Source organism: Micromys minutus, assembly GCF_963924665.1.
Source record: "Micromys minutus genome assembly, chromosome: 1".
NCBI classification, from domain to species: Eukaryota; Metazoa; Chordata; class Mammalia; order Rodentia; family Muridae; genus Micromys; species Micromys minutus.
The window spans coordinates 89,782,690-89,808,260 of record NC_137969.1 but is presented as its reverse complement, the minus strand read 5'-3'; the positions used below and the strand labels follow the sequence as shown (position 1 = coordinate 89,808,260).

The 25,571-nt window shown below is 46.4% G+C and overlaps 1 protein-coding gene across 1 annotated transcript in view; it reads right to left on the bottom strand.

Annotated features, from left to right (window-relative positions):
- The window catches only part of HHAT (hedgehog acyltransferase), a gene marked incomplete at both ends in the record, with an annotated part of 213,915 nt that overhangs the window by 38,360 nt on the left and 149,984 nt on the right, over positions 1–25,571 (bottom strand). The window contains 2 exons of the mRNA XM_080921169.1: positions 2,757–2,901; positions 24,927–25,128. Coding sequence (XP_080777295.1) covers positions 2,757–2,901; positions 24,927–25,128 — 347 coding nt within the window. The remainder of the gene's footprint in view (positions 1–2,756; positions 2,902–24,926; positions 25,129–25,571) is intronic.

Below are 25,571 nucleotides of genomic sequence, written 5' to 3'. Positions count from 1 at the left end.
AAAAAAAAAAAAAACTTCAACAAGAAAATGGCTTATAGGGCAACTGACAAAAATCCCAACAGACATTGCTTGACTCAAGTTTCCCACGAAACAGATGGATCAAGATCCCAGCAGGTCTGTTTGTCTGGAGGGCTCCTGGGTTCAGAACCTCCGAAGAGAAATGATTTCAGAATCTTATGCAAAGAATCAGAATCCTCGATCCTCCTGAATCCGAGGAGGACAGAAATGTTCTGTCCTATCACAGGCCATTGAAGGACACAGAATGCTGTCCCCATATCCTGGCAGCTCCGCAGGGTGCCAGGCAGGCAGGCCGTGCTCTGAGCCTCCCACCATGCAGGAGCACTCTGTAGATCTAGCTCTGTTCTCTTCAGCCCCACGGATTCATGCTGATACCTGCCTACTTCCCACAGGTCCAGCCTGGTACCTGAGAGAGTAACATAATTGGTTCTGGCCAATGGGACACGAGCAGAAATGTCACACATCACATCTAAGTTCTCCAGTGTCAGGCCCACTGGCCTCAAGTTCTCTTCCCTGATGCCAAGACAAGGATGTAGAAGTGATCAAACGTTCTAAGTCTTGGAGTTATAGCTTAGAAAATTGACTGGGTTTGCGATAAACTGTGGGAGAAATGTGCAGGAGGTGGGGTGGGCACAAGTGAGCGTACAAACGTTTTATATGTGTTCAGAAGTCAGGGGATAGTATCAAGTGTCCCTTCTCACTCTCTGCCTCGTTCCTTTGGAATGGGATGTCTCACTGAACCTGAAACCAGGCCAGGCTGGCAGCTAGAAAGCTCCAGAAACCCTCTTAGGCCCTCCCTCCCAACCTACCCCTGCACCACAACCCCCTGCCTACCCACAGTACAGCTCTGGAGTCTCAGGCACATGCGTGGTAACGTAAGCTTTTTATATGGCTGACGAGGATCTAAACCTGCCGAGCCATCTCCTCAACCCTGAGTAATAAACATGTACAATGAAGATCACCAAGAATGGAGTTTCTGCTGTGGCGGCCATCATGAGTTTTCCCTGGAACACCAGTCTTCTTAGTGCTCAGTGTAAACACCGTTCCTGAGTAGTGGCCCCCTGCTATGGAAAGCTCACCCCTTTGCCTACTGGGCTCCAGCAGCTCACTCAGACATCTGTGCTGTTACCCCAGTCAGCGTCACATGGAAAACATTTGAATCCGGCTTCCATATTTGCAAGCTCTGTTTCTTTTCTCTCTCCCACCTCTCCTTGGGGGCTCACTGTGTAGCTGAGGCTAGCCTCAGACTCTGAAGCATTCACCCTTAGCATCCTGATGCTAGGATCTTGAGCGGAGGCACCACACGCAGCCCGGACTTCCCATTTCATCATCACAAGTAAACAGCAAGCATCTGATATGTTTGATTTACTCAAGTGGAAATCAGAGCCCTTTCATTAGATGACAAGGAACCCAATTCTCCCGTCCCAAGTCTCCACGTGCCTATCACTGCGCTGGGTTCTGTGGCCTCAGGCAAGAAGAGTAAGACAGGATCACCCTATCATTCCATCCTTGGGTGCACCCACCACCTCTGGTCTTTATCGGAGAGCAGCTCCTGCCTGCAGAGCACACGGTGTCTGTATGAGCCATCAGCTGAACATCCCAGAGAGTATGTCAAAGAGGGCTTTCACGATGACAAGATCAAAGGCAAATGGAATCTAGCGGGCCCACTGAGCCACACGGTCTGCATTCGTGACTGATATTCAGGCACCTGGCAGCTGGGCCAGGTAAATATTTCTGGTGTGAAAAGAACAATATCTGTGGCTCCTTGGGTACCCCACCGAGATAACAGATGATCTGTGTCCACTCCTACCACCACTGCTCAGCCAGAACTGCCTGAACCCAAGCATAGGGAGAGGAAATGGGACAGGGGATCTTTCCTTTGGAAGTACAGTGAGCTGGCTACAGTGCTATGCTCAGTGAATATTCTCAACTTTCAGAGGTCCCAGAGTGTCTTAGTGCCAGCCCACGGGAAGCGGTGACCAAAGATAATGACAGTCTGTTAAGTTTTCACAATGGCCACACACTAACAGTTTACCTGCTGCAGACAGCTTTGCTGTGTGTGTGGGCGTGGGTGGGTGGGTGTGTGTGCGTGCACTCGCACACGCATGAAACAAAAGACTAGCTCACAGCTGGGACCAACAAGATGGCTCAGTGGGTAGAGGTACTTGCCAGGCAAGCCTGATAACCTGAGTTATCCGAGGAACCCCTATAAAGGTAAAAATAAACAACTCTACAGAGTTGTCCTCTGACCTCTTGTGCACACATGCCATTGCACACACATGCCTACAAACACATAGACAAAAATATTAGGTAATAATGTTCAGAGACAAGGGTCCAGGTCCAGAGCTGGACACAGGACCCAGGACCACAGCTCCAAGACAGCACAAGAAACTTGGCTGGCAGGACTTCAGAGCATGAATGGAACAAGGTTGGACTGCAAGCACAATGAAGGTTGGGCTCTAGAGACGCTGGGGGAGTGCAGGAAGAAGTCACAGCATTGAGGACGAGCATGGAAGGCCCAGGGAGCTGGGGTTACCACATCTGGACAATAAGCATCACAGGTGGCCAATGTGAGCTACCTGCACACAGGTAGCACCACAGTCACAGTGGAGCAGAAGCCGTTCCCAGCTGACACTTGCTGGTTGAATATGTGGCTCTCCCAAGACTCTCAAGTCAATAATAGCATCTGCATGCCAAGGAGATCATATGGCAGCATGCGGGACTTCGAGGCGACTCACCTTGTAGGAAGATCCTGTTCCAGTAGGTTTTTCCAACTTGAATTCCCCCGAGGAACACCAGGTTGAAGAGGATCAGCATGGACGTGGAGCAGGAGGCGAGCAGAGCGTGCAGTCGGCGGCGAGCTTGTGGGGAGAGGCGCTGAGTCTATGAGGGAAACACAAGAGGCATCTCACTGAGCTACTGCTAGGGTTTACTTCTGTTATGGTTTGTATATGCCCGACCCAGGGGTGGCACTCTTAGGAGGTGTGGCCCTGTTGGAGTGGGTGTGTCATTGTGAGTGTGGGCTTTAAGACCCTCATCCTAGCAGCCTGGAAGCCAGTATTCTACCAGCAGCCTCCAGATGAAGATGTAGAACTCTCAGCTCTGCCTGCACTGTGCCTGCCTGGAAACTGCCATGTTCCTGCCTTGATGATAATGGACTTAACCTCTGAACCTGTAAGCCAGCCCCAATTAAATGTCCTTTTTAAGAGTTGTCTTGGTCATGGTGTCTGTTTACAGCAGTAAAATGCTAAGACAACTTCTGTCTGGGTGCTTCTATTGCTGTGATAAACTCCATGACTAAAAGCAACCAAGGAGACAATCTTTACCTTACAGCTTACATGCCTATTATCCAGGCAAAAACTCTCAGCAGGAACCTAGGGAAAGAAACTGATACATTGGCCAGGGAAGTGTGCTTGCTGACTGGCCCACTCCTCATGGCTTGCTGATCGTGTTTTGATCAGCCCAGGGGTGGCATCACCCACAATGAACTAGTCCCTCTCACATCATCCTTCCTTTTGGACAACGCCCTGAAGGCCAATCTTGTGGGGTGTTTTCCACAATTGAGGTTCTCTCTTCCAAATGCCAAAATAAGCCCTTCCTTCTTGAAGCTGCCTTTATTGGGCATTTTGACACTGTAACAAGGAACTGATAGTTTCTCAACAGCACGCAGCAGTAGCAGCTGAGAAGATGGCTGACCACAGTACCGAACGGACTATGGATGGAGAGACCTTCCCAGCGAACATAGAAGCTCTATTTTCCTCCCTGGCTCCTCATTTCATACAACCTTTGGTAGTGCCTCGCAGATTTTACAAAGTAAACCAAGCCTTTGTACCTCATCCCTTACATTGCGGCTGCCCCTCCCAGTAAGGCCACCCCACCATGGCAGGAGGTGTGAGAACCCCATAAAGACATCTGTCTATTCAGAGTAGAGCCAGGGGCAGCACCACAGGGTTTCGGGCAAGTGTTTCGGCTGAGTCTAGAGGTACAGGAAGGGAAGGCGATAGAAAGGCCATGGATATTACCAGCCTCAGCTATGTGGTGATTTCAAAGGCTCCATGGTAGGAGCCTGGGGTGGAGTCACACAGGCAGAGACCAGTCCAGGGGGAGAGAATCTCAGCAGGGTCAGGCTGTAGTGACCTGATGTGACTGTACTTAGTCACGGTCCCCTCAGTTTAGAGAAATCAATTCCCACCTGGGTCCATTCCTCATCTGTGGGCTTCAGAGCTGTTTGAGAAGCGCAGATCCAACCATAGAGGGGCATCTCCATGATGCCATTTCCTCCTCCTACACCATCTTACAGGGACTTTTATGGCCATTACACCCCTATGTGGCCTAGGCATGAACAAGCCATATGGGGGACAGTGACGAAACTGGCTGTCTGGATATGGCCTGGAATACCCTCCAGCCCACAGGTCTCAGAGAAGATGATGCTGTCACTCTCGCTGTCCCGACATGCCATGGGCAGAATTGGGGATACTGTCACACAAGGCATAGAAGGACATGCTCATTACACAGCTACCCACTTCAGAGAAGGGCCGTCCACTGTGGTTTGCATTTTAAAGCAGAAGATGTTCTGTGGGCAGGACTGACTCAGCTAGCAACAACTGGGGAGGTGTTTGGGAAGAAGGCCAGGAAATGAACACGAAGAACTCAGAATTATAAATCAAGAAAGCGTGAGCTATCTGAACTGGTATGGATGTGTCCAAACAATTCCCTGTAGGTGCTAAGGCTGCTGTAACAAATTTGACATTCTGGGACCCAGTGAGCCAAACCCAGTCAGCCTGTCCCCCACCCTGAGCCTGATACTCTAAGAGGGAGTTGAAAGACCAGCCCCCCTTTTTTCTTTATTAGTGTAGCCCACAGTCAGGGTACAGGCCTGGTGAAGCTCAGGGAGGCTCTTCTTTTATTAGAAGTGACTAAAATCATTAAAAAACCAACAGAGAACAAGATGTTAGATGACTAGGCTTCCATGGGCTTGCTCAGCTAGCTGTGATGTACCCTGAACAGGAAGGCCAGACAGAGTAGGAGGCTAAGCTGAGTGCCCAAGTGGAATAGGGGGCTGTAGTGTCTGCAGTGGGCATGGGGGGCAGGACAAGGAGGGACAAGGGAGGGTGAAGAATCAGACCTGGTTTGCCCCTGAGGACTGTTTGAACACTAAGATGTTGCATCTGCCTATTAAATAAAGACGACTTGAACACAAAATCGAACAGTCAGGCTATACAGAGCCACAAGTGGGTGGGTAGCTCATACGATGTGGACACACTGGAAAGAGAGACGGGTCACATAACCAAAGTGAGCTAGAGCTCAAGAGGTCTTCAGGCTACTCTGAGCTTCAAACAAGCTAAACGTAAGACATTGGTCAATTCTAGAATTTTCCAGGTAGTACTTTCAGAGCACAGTTGATTTCAAGCAATTAAACTGTGTAATCAAACCTGCAGATAACGAGGGTTATTGTTTATGAACATAGGTTGACATTAGGGGGTCTCTGTACCCTGAAACCTGGGTCTCAGCCACTGGCTTATGGTTGTTGCTGTCGTAAGATCGATTTATTTATACGAAACACTGTAGATGTCTGCAGACACACCAGAAGAGGGCATCAGGTCCCATTACAGATGGTTCCGAGCTACCGTGTGGTTGCTGGGAACTGAACCCAGGACCTCAGGAAGAGAAGACAGTGTTCTTAATTGCTGAGCCATCTCTTTAGCCCCTATAGTTGTTTTAAAATTAATATCATTCTTAGATGTCTCAAGAGGGAAAAACTGAGTTATTCCCTTGGTCCACATAGCTATATCAATAAGTAGAATGTTATAAAAACCCTTATTATAAATCCTCTGTTTCCTTTGCGCCCTTTGACATCTGATAATAGCAGTCACTCCTGTTGTGTCTAGGATATAAACACTTATGTGAAAAGAGCCACACCCCCAGCTCAACCATCCATCCTCCTGCCTCATGTGCTTAAAAACACCAGGGATAAGGGAACTCATGTTGAGGAATTGTAAACAAGACAGGAGTATCAATATACAATAAGGAGCCATAAAACATATCAATGAGAGTCTAGCCGCCAACCTGATCAGACACCAATAGCGTGACTGACAAACAGAATTTTAACTTCATTCACATGAATTTATCAGGATAAAAAAGAATTCTGGTATTGTTTGGCCTATTTCCAGAGACAGAAATGGCCATGGCACACCATTTTGCCGGGAGCAAATATTTGGGAGTGGTACTGTCTAAGACATGTTTGGGAGTAGTTTCAATGACTACCCCACCAGTCCTGAGAATGAGTGAAGGCCCCGCACCTCCAGCTGCTGATGAACAAGGCCACTAGATCCATCAGCCATTGGATCCAAGCCTTCTCACCACACACATCTGAAATTCAGAGGGTAGGACAGAGGAAGGTAGAGTGAGTCAGCAAAAACTGCTTTGTCTCTGTGCCGAAGTCTGACATGGCAGAGAAGGAGGATGAGGCCGTTTTCTGTCCTTGTTAGTATAACCCACTCTGTCCTGTGAAGACATAGGACTTGCTCTGATTACACAGTGTTCCAGAACAACAGGAATCTCAGGCCTCTGCTCAACCATCTAAGAATGCTGTTTCAGACTGAAGGTGGGAAGGAAACAGCAGCAGCCAAGGCTTCTCTAGCACACCTACTTCCAAGGTGGGGGACCAACTTGAAACCAACTGAATCTCAGATCTCAGCCAACTTCTGTCCAACTAGTTTGTGCTTTCCCCTGTGAGATGTTGATTCACATCTCCATAGAAACATCCCTCCCTCTTCCAGCCAACATCCAGTTTCTGGAAGTTGCAAGGTTGGCTGGGGTTCAGGCAGGTAGCAGCATGTGTTACAGTGAGGCCACGCATGTAAGGTGCGGGCATCTGGTGTGGCAGAGCTGAAGGCTGCTGGCCCGCTCCTCGACTATCCACCAAGGAGCCGAGATTGGGGGCAGCTGAGCACCTAGGGGAGCAGATGGCCAGAGGAACGGCTGCTGGACACTGTGACAGAGGCTTGGCAAGTGTGACCTGATGCTGTTTATTTTTAAGTAGGGGAGAAGCTAAGAATGGAAACAGTGTGGGATTGAGCAGCTGGACACGGTTCTCCCACGAAATCACAGATTCTCATTTTTCTAATGACAATGGCACAACTATAGAGTGAGATGGATGGGGGGCAGTGGTAGGGGAGGCAGCACTGGACATCAGTGCAGGCAGGTGGGCACCCATGAGCTCACACATGAGTCCTTAATGCTCAGTCCCATCTTGTGCCCAAGCAAAATGAATATATGAAGTATTCAGAAAGCAATGCCTCCAACTTTCAAGTATACGGAACATCAGGAAGAACCTACTCATATTTTGTATGCTAATTAAGGTTTTTAATTAAGATTAAAAAGTACCTGCTCCCCTTGTTTTCATTTCCTAGTTTGCTATTGAGCTCTGAATGTGCTTCCAGAAGAGAAATGCCTACAGCTGATATACCATCCCCCAACTCAGAGCACACTTCTGCACACATATCTCATATAAGAGGGGTTCTATCCATGTGGCCTGTGTGTGTCAGCCACCTGAATGTGTGAGTGGCCCGAGTGTGTCAGACACACAGAACTGGAAGACCCACATTTCCTGATTTCAAAACTTACTACAAAGTCACACAAGCTGAAGATGTGGGAACACAGCATACACAGTGGCCCAGAGACCGGGCCTGTGATAGGTGTGGCCCAGGACACACACAGTGGCCTCGAGGTCTGCATATGAACAGATGGCACAGAATAGAAAGTCACAACAGAAGCCCACCTGTGGAGTTACAGCATGGCCCTGGGGCTCAGGGTACCCCATGAAGAAATGATACTTGTCTGTCTGTCCATCCACAAGCATAAAACTGAACAACTCATTCAAAATAAATCAAGTATCTACAGATGAGGACTAACGTTATAAAACTCTTCACAGAAAACAGTAAGGAACAAGCATGGGGTTTTGGTGGCTGCAGTGGGAACAAGCTTCTAACACACGGCCTTTGAGGGACGTTACAGAACCAAGCCATAATATTCACCAATTACCAAAAGACACAACAGTGTAAGGAAGAGTAGCTAAAAATTTGCAGAAATTTCAAGCCTCTTGTATTGCAGATGTGATTGATAGGTAACCCAACAATGGAAAATCCCCATAATCGCACGTCAGTGAGGGATAAGTGTTCAGAATATGTAGAGAGCTACTCAATTCAACCACGAAAGCCAAAATCCCCTGAAAAATAGAAAGAACTTGATAGATCTTTATATTTTAGATATCAAAGAATGATAGGCATTCATTCAGACAATAAATACAAATACCCAGTAATCATATGATGACCACTCAATGTTAACAATCATGGGAAAGTACAAATCAAAACCAGTAGATATTGATCCATACCTTCTATGATGCCTATCTTAAAGAAAGAAGGAGGAGGAGAAGGGGGAGGAACAGGAGGAGAGGGAAGAAGAGGGGAAGGAAGAGGAGGAGGGGGAGGAAGGAGAGGAGGAAATGGCTCAGTGGGTAAAGCACCTGCCATGTATAATGAGTTTGAGTTCCTGGAACCCATGGAAAGTTGGGTGCACTAGTGTGTGTCTGTAATCCCAGCACGCCTACATTGAGACCGGAGGTGGAGACAGACAAAAACAAACAAAACAAAAACAAATCCCCAAAAGCTCACTGGTGTACATGGGAGTAAATGAGGAAAGGACCCTGCTTTCAGGTTAAATGGAACATGAGAACTAATACCCAAGGTTCTCCTCTGTCCTCCATCCACATAGATGCCCTGCCCTGCCCCGAGTCAGAGTCTCTCTCTCTCTCTCTCTCTCTCTCTCTCTCTCTCTCTCTCATACACACACAGACACACACAGACACCACACACACACACACACACACACACACACACACACAGACACACACACAGACACACACACACACACACACACACACAGTGGGGGGGATGGGCAGGCCGTAATGCAATCTCAAGTTTTGCTTGCTGTTGGTGAGAACATGGAATGCTACAGAAACTATGTGTAATGCCCAGTGGATCCTCAAAACATGAACAGAGCATTACCATGTCTGACTGAAAACTTGGGCCTACTGATACAAGAAAGGCGTTGAGAGTGCATGTTGGACAGCAGTGACTAGGGTACTTAGACACCCCACATTCATCCACACAAGCAAATGGCAGATGCAACCCAAATGCTGGGCAGGGAGAGTGTCCGGGGTGTAAAGAGTCGCCCTGCGGAGTTCAGACCCTGAACCTATGTAAAAGCCCTTGTAGTCCTGCTGTTCTTATGACAAATGGGAGGCGGCAACAGGAGCAGCCCCAAATGTTGGCAGGATGTCGAACACGGTGGCAAACAAGAATTCTGGCTCGAGCTAGGTGGAAAGCAAGAACTGACACCTGAGGTTCTCCTCTGACCTCCATTTATATGCCATGGCACACACACACACACACACACACACACACACACACACACACACACAAAGACCTTATAAAGACAAAGGAAGAAACCCAGAAGCATTCAGATGCCTATCAGTGGATTAGTGACTGGATAAAACGTCGCAGACAAAAAACAGTGAAGTATTTCTCAGCTTTACAAAGGAAATTCTGGCACAGGCTATCACGAAGATGAGCCTTAGGAACGGTGAGCTAAATGGAACGTGCCAGACACAAAGGGACACAAAGTCTCTGGCTCTGGCTGAATGCGACACTTGGAACGGTTGAAGTCACACCAAGTGCAGAACAGTGGCTACCTGAGACTGCCTAAAGGAGACAGAGTGAGCTCATAGAAATATCTGGAAATCCGTGAGGAAATGGTTGGATGATGGTGTAAAGGCACTTGACATGACTGAATTTTATGCTTAATGGTGATTAAAATGGTTAAGTTATACTGAGCATTCATTCTATCACAGTGAGAACTAACAGGCCTCCTCTATCAGACAGATACACGCAAGAGACGATGTGTGATTTTCAAGCACATGATGGGCCATGAGCACCCTGAGCCTGCACTGGGCTGGCCGTGCCTTTATTTCGGAAATAATAAAATGGGTCGGCTTCAGCGGTTCTGATCAAGAAACTAAGGCAGAAACTAACAATCAAACAAACAAACAGGAGAGGAAGATGACAGGGACTTTAAAGCTTCTGCTGCCTTCACGGCAATATATTTGAAAATCTCAATGGAAACAGTAAATATCTTGAAAAGTAAATGACCTGAAATTTCAGAATCAAAATCTAGAGACACTAAGAAAGTGTACCGAAGGAAAAACAGCAACAGCCAAAGCTGTAGACGCTTTAAAGCGGCACTCGGGCGAAGCTGAGAAAGTTTGCACAGGGGGCCTCCGTGCACGAGTTCAACCCAATGGTCAAGGGGGAAGGTGACATCATTTCACAGATAGTACTTTTTAAAAAGAAAACTATTCCGTAACATCAGCACAGCCCTGATATCCGAGTCATAAAAATAGAGGGCTGGAGAGGTGGTTGGTTCTGTGGCTAAGAGGATTTACTGCTCCTGTGGAGGACCCAGGTTCCCACATCAGGTAGTTTAGAACCATCTGACCCTCTTCTGGCTCCCTGGGGCTCCCATACACATATAGTGCATATAAAAGTTATATAGGTACACAACACAAACATATGAAATAAACAAATTTAAAAGCATAAAACCAGAAGCTGACACACTTCCTTAAAAATTACGAAGGGACAGTGAATAAAAATAATAGCAATTTAAAAATACGTTCAACTTGCCTCACATATAAGCTGGAGTTATCTGAAAGGAGAGAACTTCAATTGAGAATAGCCTTCATAAGATTCAGCTGTAAGGCATTTTCTTAATTGTCGATTGATGGGGGAGGGCCCAGCCCATTGGGGATGGTGTCATCCATAGGCTGATAGCCCTGGGTTCAGTTAGACAGCAGGCTGAGCAAGCCATGGAGAGCAATCCAGTGAGCAGCACCCCTCCAGGTCTTCTGCATCAGCTTCTACCTCCAGGTTCCTGCCCTCTGTGAGTTCCTGTCCTGACTTCCTTTGAAGACAGAGGTATGGAAGTGTGAGTCAAATAAACCCTTTCCTCCCCAACTTGGTTTTTAGTCGTGGAGTTTCATCACAGCAATAGAAATCCTAAGACATGTTGGTACCAAGAGTGTGATATCTTGTCGTGACAGACCCAACCATGATCTTGGGAGCATTGCAGAGGGACTTTAAATCTTTGGGCTAGGAAAGTCACTGAATGCTGAAAGCTCAGTGCACTGTTCTGTGGGAAGCTAGAGATAAGAAGGTTGAGAGCAGTGCCCGACTTGTGAAGTTTCAGAAGGAGGTTAAAGACTCCATCGGGACTGTTTGCTATTCCGATTTAAGATTCTATGATTTTGATTAGTTGAGGCTAAAGAATCAACTGTGATTAACAAGATACCAGAACTACTAAAGTAAAATCTTTGCTTTGATGGGATACTCAATGCCATTGGATTGGATCTGAGAAATTATTAATGATTAGGATGATACCAGGATTGTTGGGGTGAAGTATTCTGGGAAGTGTGTCCTGAGAGTCACACACAGAAGCTGTGTTCCAGAGAGAGCCTATGCTGTACCTTGCACTGACGATTGAACTTGGTAGAGCAAAAGTCACCCAGGTGGTAGTCGTTTTGAAGGTATGAGGAAAACATTTACTCTCAGATTAAATAAGAAAGGAAAGATTGTGGCTTAATAGTGGCTTAATAGCTTTATATGCCAGGCAGACAAGGGATCAGCTGTGCTGGCTAGTCTGATGTCAACTTTATACAAACAAGAGTTTCCTGAAAGGATGGGGCTTCAATTGAGAAATATGCCTCATTAAGATCCAGCTGTAGGGCATTTACTTAATTAGTGATTGATGGTAGAGAACCCAGCCCATTGTGGGTGATGCCATCCCTGGGCTGGAAGTCCTGGGTTCTATAAGCAGGCTTAGCAAACAAGGGGAAGCAAGCCAGTAAGCAGCAGCCCTCCATGGCCTCTGCATCATCTTCTGCATCAGGATCCTGCCCTGTTTGAGCTCCTGTGCTGACTTCCTTTGATGATGAATGGCAATGTGGAGGTGTAAGACAAATAAATCCTTTCTCCCCAACTTTCTTTTGGATCATGGTGTTTCGTCACAGTAACAGAAACCCCAAGACACTCAGTTTTTAAAAGTTCATGCTGGAATGGAAAAATGATTCAGTATTAGAGAAACCAGAAAAACCCACGTTACTCATAGCATTTAATAATTAAAGAGGAATAATTCTGTGGTCACTCAATAGATGCCAACACAGCATCGAGCAAAAATAGATACTCACGTGTGGTACAAAGTTCTAGGAGGCTAGGAAAAAAAACCACTTCAACAGAAGAACATGGTCTACCAACAGCCCCAGATGCAAAAGCCCCCACTACCCTCAAGAGAAAAGAAGTTTTCCACTCTTTTGAGTTCACTCTTGAGTCAGCTCAAACTGTGCTGAACGGCTTCATCAATATAGTAAGACAATTAAGTGTGACAATCTACGGCAATGTGAAGGACTGGAAATGGGGTACAATTCAAATAAGGCACAAGACACTGCAGGAGAAACACTACCAGGAGTCCTATGAAACCTCAGTTCCAAAGTCATCTGTAAGGTTTGAATATCGCTGGGGGAGAGGGCTCTGTAGGGAAGTCTAACAGCCAGGGTTCAGATCCCCATAAGCCAAATAGAAGCTATACAGCAACCCAAATGTCTATGATCCCACTGTACTCTGCAGGGCTGGAGAACAGTGTGATGCTCATGGGTCAACTAGCCTGGCCTATGTAGCATTGAACAAGGAAGACCCTGTCTCTCAAGGTGAAAGGCAAGGATATAAAGTTGTCTTCCAATGTTCAAATGTGCATGTACCCAAACACAGGCACACACACACAAAAGCACACGGGTGGGGGAGGTGTATCAATAGTTAAAAAATAGTCAATTAAATCTGGAAAAGAATCAGGAGAGGAGTAAAAAGCTTGCCTACCAGGAAACAGCATGTTATAAAACCCTGGAATTTAAAATAGAGAGAATTGGCTAGCTCAGTGTGATAAACTAGAGTGCCCAGAAATGGACTTATCCATGCTTGGCTATTTATCTATACTTTATGACAGAGGTGGGGGGTGGGCTTTTGGCGGAACAGTTTTAGCTGCAGGCCATCCAAGAACAGACAAGACAGTGGTCCAGATATAACCAAGAGAGTTTGTCAGTCCCAGCTCTATTCTGTTCTTGGTATTGCCCTAAAGAAATGTTCACACATATGTGTGAGAAGCTTGAATTGGAAGCTTCACTGAAGCTCCATCTGCAAAGGAAAGAAAATGAGAAGCTGAAATTCAACAACAGAATTCTCTCAGGAGAAGGGTCAACTGACAACACACCCACTCCACACAGACCCCGCATGACCACTCCACACAGACCATGCATGCCAACACACCCACTCGGTACAGACCATGGAGACCACACACCCACTTCACACTGACCATGCGTGAATACACACCAACACCACACAGATCATGCAACTCTGCATCAAAGAATTATCTTTCCAGTTTTATCGCTAAGAAGTAAAAGAAGTTCATAGCTGCCACTTAATGCTCCTTAACCCATGCACACCTGCATACCAGCTTTATCTTGGGAGGGAGGTGAACAGGACATTTTAGCCTTGATTCTGCATTTATTTGAAGAGCTTATGGTCATGAAATACTAGCTAGGGAAAGGGGGGTGGGAAAAGGAATTCTAGTCTTTCCACTCAGTGACCCTATACTCTGGCCACCTCCCTTGAGCATAAACAGTCAAAGCCCATGAGGGAGAAGCTGGAAGTCTGATGACCATCATGCCCAAGTTACAGCTGCTCACAGTCTTGGCGCCTCCCTCCCCAGGCTAGTCCCTCGGGTCCACTAAATAGCCCAGGATATGGCAGAATGACTTCAGCAGTATCCTGTTCAACCAAAAACAACAGCTTGGGGAAAGGCCTGCTTCTTAAGAAACCTTGACATTTAAAAAATTGCAATTGAGGAGAGGTAATACATTCTGAATTGCTCCATCAAGGGACCCCATGGGGGAAAAAATCCTCTATCAGTCACTGGTTAGATATCTGTGCTCCTTCCCAAACTTGTGTAGCTGATAATACACATGTGAAACTGGTATAGAGCCCTAGATAAAGAAGCAGATAAGAAAAAAAAACCCAGTATTATAAAAGACAGGGAATATGAGGAATCCATATAGCCAAGGTACCCAAATATTAGTTCCCAAGGAGAAGAAAATTACACACGTTTATATGCAGAACAGGAGGTGGTACAGACAGTACATGCTCCACAGAGGAAAACGGGGAGCTTGTTAAAGATCTGGGCAGTTAGCATTGTGCCCTCCCCTTCCACACCCACACAATGAAGGTGCCCTGCCTTAGGGTTTCTATTCCTGCAACCAAAACACTATGAGCAAAAAGCAAGCTGGGGAGGAAAGGGTTTATTCAGCTTACACTTCCACATTGTTATTAATCATGGAAGGAAGTAGGATAGGGATTCAAACAGGTCAAGAATCTGGAGGCAGGAGCTGATGCAGAGGCCATGGAAGCATGCTGTTTACTGGATTACTCTCCATGGCTTGCTCAACCTGCTTTCTTATAGAACTCAGAACCACCAGCCCAGGGATGGTACCACCCACAATAGGCTGGGTCCTCCCCTATCAATCACTAATTAAGAAAATGCCCTAATGGTCTGTTTACAACCCTATCTTATGGAGGCATGGATGTTCCCTCTTCCAGATAATCTTAGCTTGTGTCAAGATGACATGTAACTGTCCAGCAAATACACCCCCAGACAAACTGTACCTGAGAAATTCCAAACTGAGGAAGTTATAGGTGTATAAGTGCTAAGAAATTTGAGAACATAAAAAACATTTGCATCAAAGTATCTAGAAGGAAAACAGTGGATACAAAGGAACAAGAGCAGAAGTGGCGTTTCCCAACAGCCAAGGTAACACACACACACACACACACACACACACACACCTTCAACAGTTGCCAGAGAAATTGCAACATAAAACGCCATATCAGATACCATGTGTGAGGGTAAAAGAAGACACTTTTTAAGATACCAAGGGTCTCTAGAATGTATTTCCCAGTATCCTTTTCTAAGAAAGATACTAAAGGATGTGCTCCAGCAAATCACACAGTAGGGTGTGGATAGAGTGGTGACAAGCTGTCTCAGGACAACAGGAACAGGATGTGTAAAGGAGACAGAGGAAGGTCATACATCTGACAAACAGAAGGTCTAAAGCACAATGGTACTTGCAGAAAGAGGAGATGAGAGCTTAGGGGAGGTTCATCAGAGGTCAGCTGATCATCTGACTATGGGGATTTCTAGCGGAGGGAGTTTGCACTTCAACAGGAGAGTCTGGAAAGAAGTAGTGAGGAGAACTTGGTCAGTCCAGCAAAGAGGATACACACTGAGGCAGGGAACATGTAAACAATGTTTCCATGCTGGGTGTGACTAAACACAGTGAGAGAGGGGAGTAAGTCTTACACAGAAACCCACTGTCTTTATAAGTCAAAAATAAAGAGTGAGTTAGTACAGACTTTCAGAAGGTGGGTGTAAAAACAAGGGCAAACTAAGAGAATTCAAAGTTTCTGTTAGGGAATGTCTGTGGGAGCTCGGGGTGTGACATCTGCAATTACATACCCAGCACTGAACAACAGCACCTCCATCAAGTAGAGCCAGCAGACACCATGATGGTTCCCTAGGATCTGTCACCAGGTAATGTGACATCATCCACTTAGTTTGTGCAAGTACACACTACAAAGTTCACATCACTGTAAAACATCTACATCTCCATCCTTAAGTTACACGTAACTACCCACCTCTATGAGCCCTAATTCACTTGGACCAATTTTTCAGATTAGTTATTTCACCCACAACTATGTGAGACTACAATTTAATTCCCAGTTTTGGAGCCTGGAGAGATAACTCTGAGGGTCAAGTGCTTGTCATACAAGTGATACAGCCCAAGTTTAGACTCCCAGAACCTACATAAGACTGGGCACAGCCTTGCCTGTGACCTCTGCACTGGGAAGGCAGTGATAAGGCAGAGAGCTTGAGCCTGGTGGCAAGCCAGTCTTCCCCTATTGGTGAGCTCTGGTTCAGTGAGAGACTCTGTCTCAAAAACTAAGGAAGATACCCAACATGGACTTCTAGAATCCATATGTACACATACTCATATGTGCATGGGTAAATACATTCAGAGATACACACGCATAATACATATCATACACGCACATGCACATAGACACACTCACACAGTCACACAGACACACACACACCCGTTCAAGAATGGAGAGCAAGAATGTTGCCCAGTCAGACACTCGATGTGCACAAGCAGCCAGGACATGCAAAGCAGATGGGCCCGTGCTCCATGTGGGGTAGGAGGGATTTATCCAGGAATATTCTTTGTGTCTGAAATTTAGGATGCTCCTAGGAGATCACGTACGAGCGAACTTCCACAGAGCAGAGCTAAACAGTTGCCTTTCCCTGTCTGCCGCCCCCTCATCTGTGAACTTCAAGTATTAACCAACCCAGAAGGGCCACAGCAACCATTAAGTAATGACACTTCGAAAGAGCCCCAGATGGTGTCCATCTAGTCTCCTCTGTAATGAAAGCTGGGAGCTACGGCAGCCCCAGGTATCTTGTTCTTAGAATGACAACTCTACCCTCCAACCTCTAACACAAACAAGATATAGGGCCAGGCAAGCAAAGCCTCTTCAGGGTGAGTCCGCCCTGATAGTCTGCCTCTGACTGGACCACGGTTCAGGCTCACCGTGTAGAGGTAGAAACCATAAGACACACACCATAGGTGTCATCCCCTGAAGAGACAAGAAGCAGTGGCTTCCATTGCTGTTCTTCTGTGATCCTATGTACTTTTGAGTAAGTCTTATGGCATACATGCCTTTTCTTCATCTTCCCCTATCAGGACAAGCATGTTTTCTTATAATGGCATCACCCTTGTTACACCAGAGCCATCACTTTCAAGAGCACAGCCAGCTTGGTGAAGACCCTGCATCTTTTATATCGCGGTCTTTTCTGTCACCCTCATAAGAAACAGTCAAGGGTCATTCTGTCTTGACTCCAACCTGATGCAGGAACAGGGCCAACAGCAGAGGAAACGGGACTCGACTTAAAGCGCTGTCTTCACATTGTGTGGGTAGCTATAGGCACGCGGCTGCCAGCCCAGCTCATCTCAAACAAGGCTAGCAGCTGCTCGGCGTGCTTTTTTAAGCAGTTTATTTCTAGGTCTTTGGAGAGATGTGAGACACTTTAGAAGGATTTTATTTTAGGAGTCCTGTGCTTCATGCCTTCTCAGAGATTTAAAATGAGCACTCACACATGCTATACACACAGAACCACAGTGTTCACGTACACACACACATAAACACACGTAAAAATATTCTGTACTTAGTATGAGCATATTACTTAGGGAATAAGCAAAGGACCAAACAACAGGAGACTTGGCAGCTCCAGCCCTGCTGTTTCCAGTAGATAATTTTAATTTTGGGGTGGGGGTAAGAGGAGAGACCCAGCTTTAGGAAGAAAACTCACAGAGAGCTTCAGTGGGTATATTACAAGAGCTTTTCTTTTTCCCATGAGGGGCCGCTCTGTGAGTCTGTGTTTTGCTCTCAGCTGGGACAACGGAGGCAGGAGAATAGATGATCAGAGCAGGAGACCTGTCCTGAGCTGATGGGGAAAGGCGCTGAAGCCACAGTCAGCCTTCCAGGAGAAACCGGATGCTGTGCCAAAGCCTCCCCTCAGGACAGCCTCCGCAAAGGGAAGTCTATGCAGGCTGACATAGCCGATCTGAAGGGGAATTACTTATTCTCAGAGTTCTACCTGTTAACCAGAGATGGTGAGGCCGGGGCCTCAGACTGCTACTGGGAAGAAAATGAGTAGGCAGCAGTCTGCATGGCCCTTTCCAGCTTTATTAATAATGCCACAGCGGGGAGACCACAGAGGGGACACCAACCAGCCATGCTACCAAGGAACATGCTGTTTCTAAGAATAGGCCTGCCCGCAGCCTTTGGAGCTATCCCAGCATGTTGGTCTGACATATGGTATTAACATGTTAATTTAACATACTTGTTTGGTTAAGGACTTTGCATTTCCACATTTCTAAGCATTTGACACTCAACTCCTTTACACAGGGACCTTTGAGTCTTTCCAATCGCCTTGCCTTTCATGTCACATCAGCCTCTGGACTCCAACAAGCACCCAGGTTCCCAACTTAAGTTGTCTGTGACAAGGCCAGGCTTCCCCTTCTGACCAACCCATGCCGCTTCTCACTCATGGGGGTTCTGCCCAAGCCCAGCTTTTTGGGGACCAAGAGCTCAGCTCACATCAATTCCTTCCCTCATAAACATCAATATTCTAGAAGCTTCCTTCTGGGTATACTGCATACACACTTTTTCTGGTCCTCAGCTGGCTTGTATATGCCATTCCTCTCGACAACACCAAAGGCTGCAGTGAGAGGGGTGTGACTCGCCGCTCTTTGCTTCTGATAGCCCTCCAACCAGGTTCTTTAGTCTCATTTACCTGATCCTCGAATGGCGTCACCCTGGTGAGTTCTCCCCTCCATGAAATAGCCTCTTCTTGGTTTCTGCAAAGCCACCCCTACATTTCTACCCCTCCTTCTGCTTCCCTCCTCCACCCAACTATTAAGTATTGCTATGCCCCAAACTCAGTGTGGACTTACCTTCTGTCTCTTCACACCTCCCTTCCCCTCCCTTCCCCCTCTCTCAGTCTCAAACATTATCATGCTTCCGAAATATCACCCACATGCTCCCAAATTTTTAATTTCTAGGCTGGGCCTTTCTTCTGAGTCATAACTTGGCAAGGTTCTATCAGCCAACGTCTTCTTATATTGTGAAAATAAGTTTAGTTTTTCATACGGGGAAACACTTCAATACTGACAGACAAGCTCTAGTCCATCATCCTGTGTCTCAAATCTAAAGCATCTACTACTGAAATGATGTCCTGTTGAGAGATCACGCATGTCCATTGATATAGGTACATGTTCACTGATTATAGATGCGTGTTCATTGATTGATATAGATGCGTGTCCATTGATATAGTCGTGTGTCCACTGATAGATGTGTGTCCACTGATAGAAGAAGTTAACTAGATGTGTGTCCACTGATAGAAGTTAATTAGATAGACCACCCCACCCCACCCCCAGCTTCACACTGATCAGATCACATCCACTGGAAACCTGAAGACACAGAACAAGGAACTGGGATAGAGGTGTCGTGTTAGATGCAGCTGAGAGTTCTCCACTGCTTGACAATGTCTCTCTCCCACATAAGACACTAAATTTAAGAATGAAGGGGCAGGTTTGTCATGCCCAAGTTGGGTCGGTCTTAGAAGAGCTCGGATCCCCTCAGGCTCATATCCAGTGAGCACCTGGTCTTTCTCTGCTACAGTGGACCCAAGTGGGAGGACAGCGGACCAGGAGGCACCTCCTCATAGGCAGGTTTGTTTTATATTCCCTCAGAGAGGCCCTGGGGAGCAATGGCCTCTGACCACTAAGAAAGTCTTTCAGGATGAGTGAGGTGGCATCTGGTGCCAGGTGAGTGTCTTGTCATTTGGTGAGACAGGATCCCACAGAATCAGGTCACTGCAGGGTAAATGGTCTTTGGGTCTTGATAGCCAGTGTCTGTTTGTATTCAGCCCATCACGGTGCTGACAGCATTGGTCTCTCACAGTTGCCTGCTTTCCCCAACCCACTGATCTGCCAAGTGCAAGGAGCCTCTCTACTTGTATGTCCAAAAGTTAAACCAGTAAATCCAGCAAGAAGTTGAGCAGACAACACCAAAAGCCATGGTCTGCTTTCTTTCTGATGCACCATTACCTCGGATCCTTCTAGAACCATTATACTGATGTGTAATGGTTAAGCCCTAAGGCATGTTTCCTAAGCCTCTGAGTAGAGATTTTATTGCCCCACGAGGGATTCAGTCATCACATTCTGACATGCTTGGAGAGAAAAGGGGATAGGTAGGGGCTGAGGAAAGAGAATATGTCTAAGTCATGCAATGAAATAGAAATCAGGAGTGACTTGGGGTGGGTTAACTTTTTGAGGTATGGGTTCACTTTTGCATAGGAATAGGATGAGCAGCTGAAAAGGTCTCTTCTCCATGGGGAGATCAGATCCCAGCTGGCAGAAAGCAGGGTCATTTGAACTGCCACCACTAACTAAGAGATTTCAAGGCTGAACACAAATTCTGGCTCCCTGAGGAGTGAGGTGTCAGGAAAGAGTGGGTTGCCTCAGCAACTCCTCTACTTCCAGCCAGTAAAAGAACTTGGTAGAAATGCCTTTTGCCAGCTTCCTGCGGGTCTGTACTTCCCAGAGTCAGAGGCGACAGACCCTCTCTGGAGAAGTAGCAGGGTGTAAGGAGGTGGTCTCTTCCCTGTCCCTTTCATATGCATGCATCTTTTGTTGTGAGCACTAAAGCAGTAGTTTTCAATTACTGGATCTGTTGGTATCTGTAACGTTGTAAAACAATGTCTCAGCAGGATGCTCAGTAGTCCTACACCCTCCTGGGTTCTTCCAGCAGGCGACCTGTTGTCGATACCCTGTCCAAGCCCCTCCTCTCTCTTCTGCTCTCCTCGGCGAAGTCAGAGAACATCCCGCATCCACTCAACAGAGCACTGTATCAAGTATGGTGATAACTATCCTTACGTGTTGATCATCTGACCTCCCTAGACCCAAAGTTCAGTGAGAGGAATGGTGACTAAACATCTAAAGGTATTTCATTAAGCTATAACAGCTGCACTAGGAGAGAACATGTATTATCCCAACTGAATTATCCAGAGGGACCTGCCCTAACCAGGGAACCAGGGAACCAGGAACCAGGAAAACCAACATAGGTTTTGCAAACAAGATGTCTATTAAGGCAGAAGGATTGGGATGCGGTGGGCAGAGAGGGCACCCCAGGAGATTAGAAGTGGGTATGAGGAAGCTGTAGCTTGGGGATACAGGTTTGCAGGGGCAGGGGCCAGCAGAATGGGTTTCAAGACAGTAATGGGCAAGGTTTATTCTAAACATTGAAGACTTAGTTCTGTGAAGATGGAAATCACACAGTTTTATTTTTTAAAGTCTTTTTTTTTTCATGAATGGGTGTTTCTCCTTCATATAGGTTTGTGCTCCAAATGTATCAAATGCCCATGAAGAATTAAAGAGAATACTGGAGCCCCTGGAACTCAAGTTGCAGACAGACCACTGTGGGCTGCCATGTGGGCACTGGGAACTGAACCCAGGTCTTCTGTAGGAGCAGCCAGTGCTCTTCCCCACTGAGTTGTCTCACCAGCCCTACCAACTGGGTTTTAAAGAGGGTGGTGTGGTTGGATTTTTACTAAGAAGCATCACTAGGCATGAGGAGGGTAATGAACTGTGGGGATCAGAATGGAAGAAGAGCTACTGATTAGTGGCTATTTGGTTCCCAGGCACAAACTGAGAGAAGCATGGGTCTGGGGGGGCTCCGGTGGATACACAGTGACCGAGGAAAACCTCAAGATCAAGTCAGAGGCAGGGGAAACAGTGCGCACCAGAGAAGGAAAAGCTAATGGTTTGGGCTTTGAGTAACCTGAGAAATGGTGCTCCCATTAACATAGACCACGCATATGAAGATGAGGAAACATGGGTGTCGAGACACCTGCAAGGAGTCAAAAAGGAGGTTCAGTGGCCAGCTGGATCCACAAGGCAGGGCACCAGTAATGAAGATGGCTTCAAATTACTGAGGTCTGGGCTGGAGAGATGTTCAGTGGTTCAACAAGAACTTGGCTGACCTTCCCGAGGACTGTGTAATTTCTTGTGGCAGCTTACAACCACCAGTAACTCCAGCCCCAGAGGATCTGATGCCACCTTCTACCACTGCATGCAGTGTGGTACACAGACATATATATAGGAAAACCCCTCATACATATAAAATAAGACTATTTGAATATGCCAGCTTTGAAATTGTTTTATGAAAAGTGGGTATATTCCAGACCTGTACTGTTCAAGATGATGGCCCAAACCAGAAATAAACTACCTAGATGGAAATTAATTAAACAAGGAGGTTAGAGAAAAGGCTTGTCCGTTAAGAGCCCTAGCTGCTCTTTCAAAGGACCCAGATGCAATTCCCAGCACCCATGTGGCAGCTCACAACTACCTGTAACCAGTCCTGGGTGATCCAACGCCCTTCTCTGGCATCTTTGGTCACCATCCATACACATGGTACAGAAACATACATGCAGGCATGGACTGGCTAGTCTTAGGTCAACTTGACACTAGCTAGAGTTATCTGATAGAAGAGAACTTCAATTGAGAAAATGGCTTCCATACAAGGTAGCTGTAAGCATTTTCTTAATTAGTGATTGATGAGAGCCCAGCCCATTGTGGTGGTGTCACTCTGGGCTGGTGCTCCTGGGTTCTATAAGAAAGCAGGCTGAACAAAGCCACGGAGAGCAAGCCAGTAAGCAGCACTCCTCCATGGCCTCTGCACCAGCTCCTGCCTTCAGGTTCCTGCCCTGTGTGAGTTCCTGTCTTGACTTCCTTTAATGATCAACAGTGTTATGTAAGTGTGAGCTGAAATAAATCCTTTCCTCCCCAACTTGCTTTTTGGTCATGGTGCTTTATTACTACAATAGAAGCCCTAATTAAGACAAAGCAAAACACCCATATAGATAAAGTAACAAATAACTTTAATAAGTCCTAATATGTTAGTATAGGGGCCATTTCTATCACCTCAGAAACCTATCAGAGATCCTGCATTGAAAGCTGAAACAGCTTCCAGACAGCAGATGCAACGTGACCGGATGCTCCCGCTGCCATGTCTTATCCTCCATGATGGATCCTTAAACTGTGATACAAAATTGGCCTTCCTTTGCCAACTGGTTTATGTCCCAGCGATGAGAAAATTAAAACACCACCCAGGCTTCCAGGACAAACAATAGCTGATATGTTTTCTTTCAATTTCATAAACTACATTAACAAATATGTAAATTGAATATATTTGTAACAAATCATTTCACCGAAATGTATATAAGGTTATTACACACTTGGGTGCCTGAACGGTGGGTGTAATATCAAATGTGCTAAGCATGAGAGGGCCTTGGGGTTGCTGTCCTACAGTGTGTTTGAGAACTTCTGGTGAGCGAGCTTTCCTGTTTGGCTTATTCCCAACCTAATTTAATCTGCGCTAGGTCACAGGGAACAGTTGGGTTCAGTTCCATCATCCCATGATCAGAGCCCATGGTACTCTGTCCAAGGTTTATATTAGAGTTTTCTGGAAGGAGCATTGGAAACACAGTGCCTGAGGCTGAACAGAAAAGAAGCCTCTGGGTTTGGGGGGTGATCACTGGCTTTCAAACTTTGGGGAAGAGCATTTGGTCTTGAGAAAGAAGACACCCCGAAGATGCCTCTTCTTACAAGCGTTCAGCATGACATCACCACTGCCTTCACTCTTCTCCATAGACTTTATAGACATGTCTTGCCTTCTGGATGCTGGGCACCACAACTGAATAAATTTTTTAAAAGATTTTATTTTTAATTATATGTCTATGTGTATATGTCCATACATATGAGTGAAGTACCCTCAGAAACCAGAAGGTGGGGCTAGATACCCTGGAACTGGAGTTGCAGATGGTTGTGAGCCTTCATGTGAGTGCTGGCAACCAGACTGGGGTCCCCTAGAAGAGCAACAAGTGCTCTTAATCACTGAGCCATCTCTCCAACCCCCAAATGTTTGTCTTTACATGTCTTCACATATGCATGAGCATACTTCATGTCTTCCCGTGTGCTGCTCTGCTGTGCACTCTGCATTGAGATAACTGTTTTTCTGCATGTGGCCATCTTTATTGAAACACGCTTTAGTGCATTTGTTTTATCTTGAGTTTTTAAAATGCATTTGCTTAAAGAATGCATTTGCTTTATTCTAATGCACTGGGTAGAATTTATCCACATTCATCTTCCCCCACCCCCCAAAGAAACCTCTTTTGTCTTTTGCAGCCAGCCACAGAGTAGACACTGACACATTTCCTGCTGGGTCATTCTTCGGGTTGGCGGAACACTGTTCATATTCAAAAACACTGATTCCCTACGAGATCCTCATGTGTCAGCTGCTATATTTGCAAGGCAAAAATGTATGTGTGGAGTTTAAGATGTCTATGAAGGGAATTGTCCAATTAATATCCCAGTCATATCTACAAGTACAGAATGCGGTTTCTATCAAAAGTCAAAATACTAGCATCACTCGGGACAGGCAAGTACAGCATCCCTCGGGTCAGGCAAGGGCATCTGGGGAGATGGGAACTTGATACCCCATCTATAGGGCTATAAGAGCTGATATGCACCTTGCAGAGTCAGCCATGAACCCGTGAAAACACTTAACCTGACAGCTCTACCCAGGAGAACTCATCCTGGTTATGATATCTACATCAATATAATATAATAAAAATGATTAATAATAGACTAAACTACAAGTTTATTAGGCCCTTTGACACAGATCTGGCAGCTTGGAGAGGCTGCAACACCACCATAGCTCTTATTGTAAATTATCAGGCTGAGTGTGCACAAACAAATGGATCACACTCAGAAGAATGAGCTTTGATGTGAATTTTCTTAATTTGCTCTTGTCTGGATTTTGTAATTTTGCTATAGTAAATGCCTAGGCTTTTATGGTTACAATATTCATTCATGTATCCATCCAACCAACCATTCGCACAATGACCGCTGGTTTTGAAGCCTCCCTCACCCTGCCCCCAGACATGCTTTCAAAAGATGCACACATTAAAATTGTCTGGCAAGAATGGCTCATATTTGGGTGAATCTGGTGAGCACCACCCCTCCCAAATCGGCCCCACCTAGCTGTCCCCTGCTAATGATGGATCATGCTCACCAAAGCCTCCCGGACACGGGGTGTCTCCAGCAGCCTCCGGACCCCACTCTCCACAGTCACTCCCAGCCAGTTGAGCGCCGCCCAGTACCAGAGGTCCTCATGGCTGCCGTGCCAGTAGCTCACAAATGCAAACGTCATCGCAGTAGAGAGCAGTGTCCCCAACAAGCCATGCTGGGACCCACCCAGTGGGATGTACACATACCTGCAGAAAGAAGAGCTGTGAGAAGCCAGTGCTGACGGAGAGGGAGGGGGCTGAACCTGCCTCTCTCTGCTCTCCTGCTTCACTCTAATGCCAGCATTATTGTCCACTGTATAGAAATCCCACCTCCAGGAAGCTGTTCATCCCTCGAACTCTCCACCTCACTCTCCACAGGCTTTAGGTTAGATGAACGTACACACCAAGGAACCCTCATTATGGCAAAATTCACTTACAAGAGGCAAGAGGAATAGCAATAGCTTTAGAGCCTCTGAACAGATGCCCCCAGCTCTGGAGCTCATCAGAGGGTGCCAACCAGGCTGCTGGCACTGTAAGGACAGTGACCACCATGACCAGTGTACATTTCACAGTGCATGGAATCCTTAGATACGTCTTCATCCCTGAGTCATGCCCAGGGCTGTGAGAATTTGGAAGTGTGTGAGCATGCC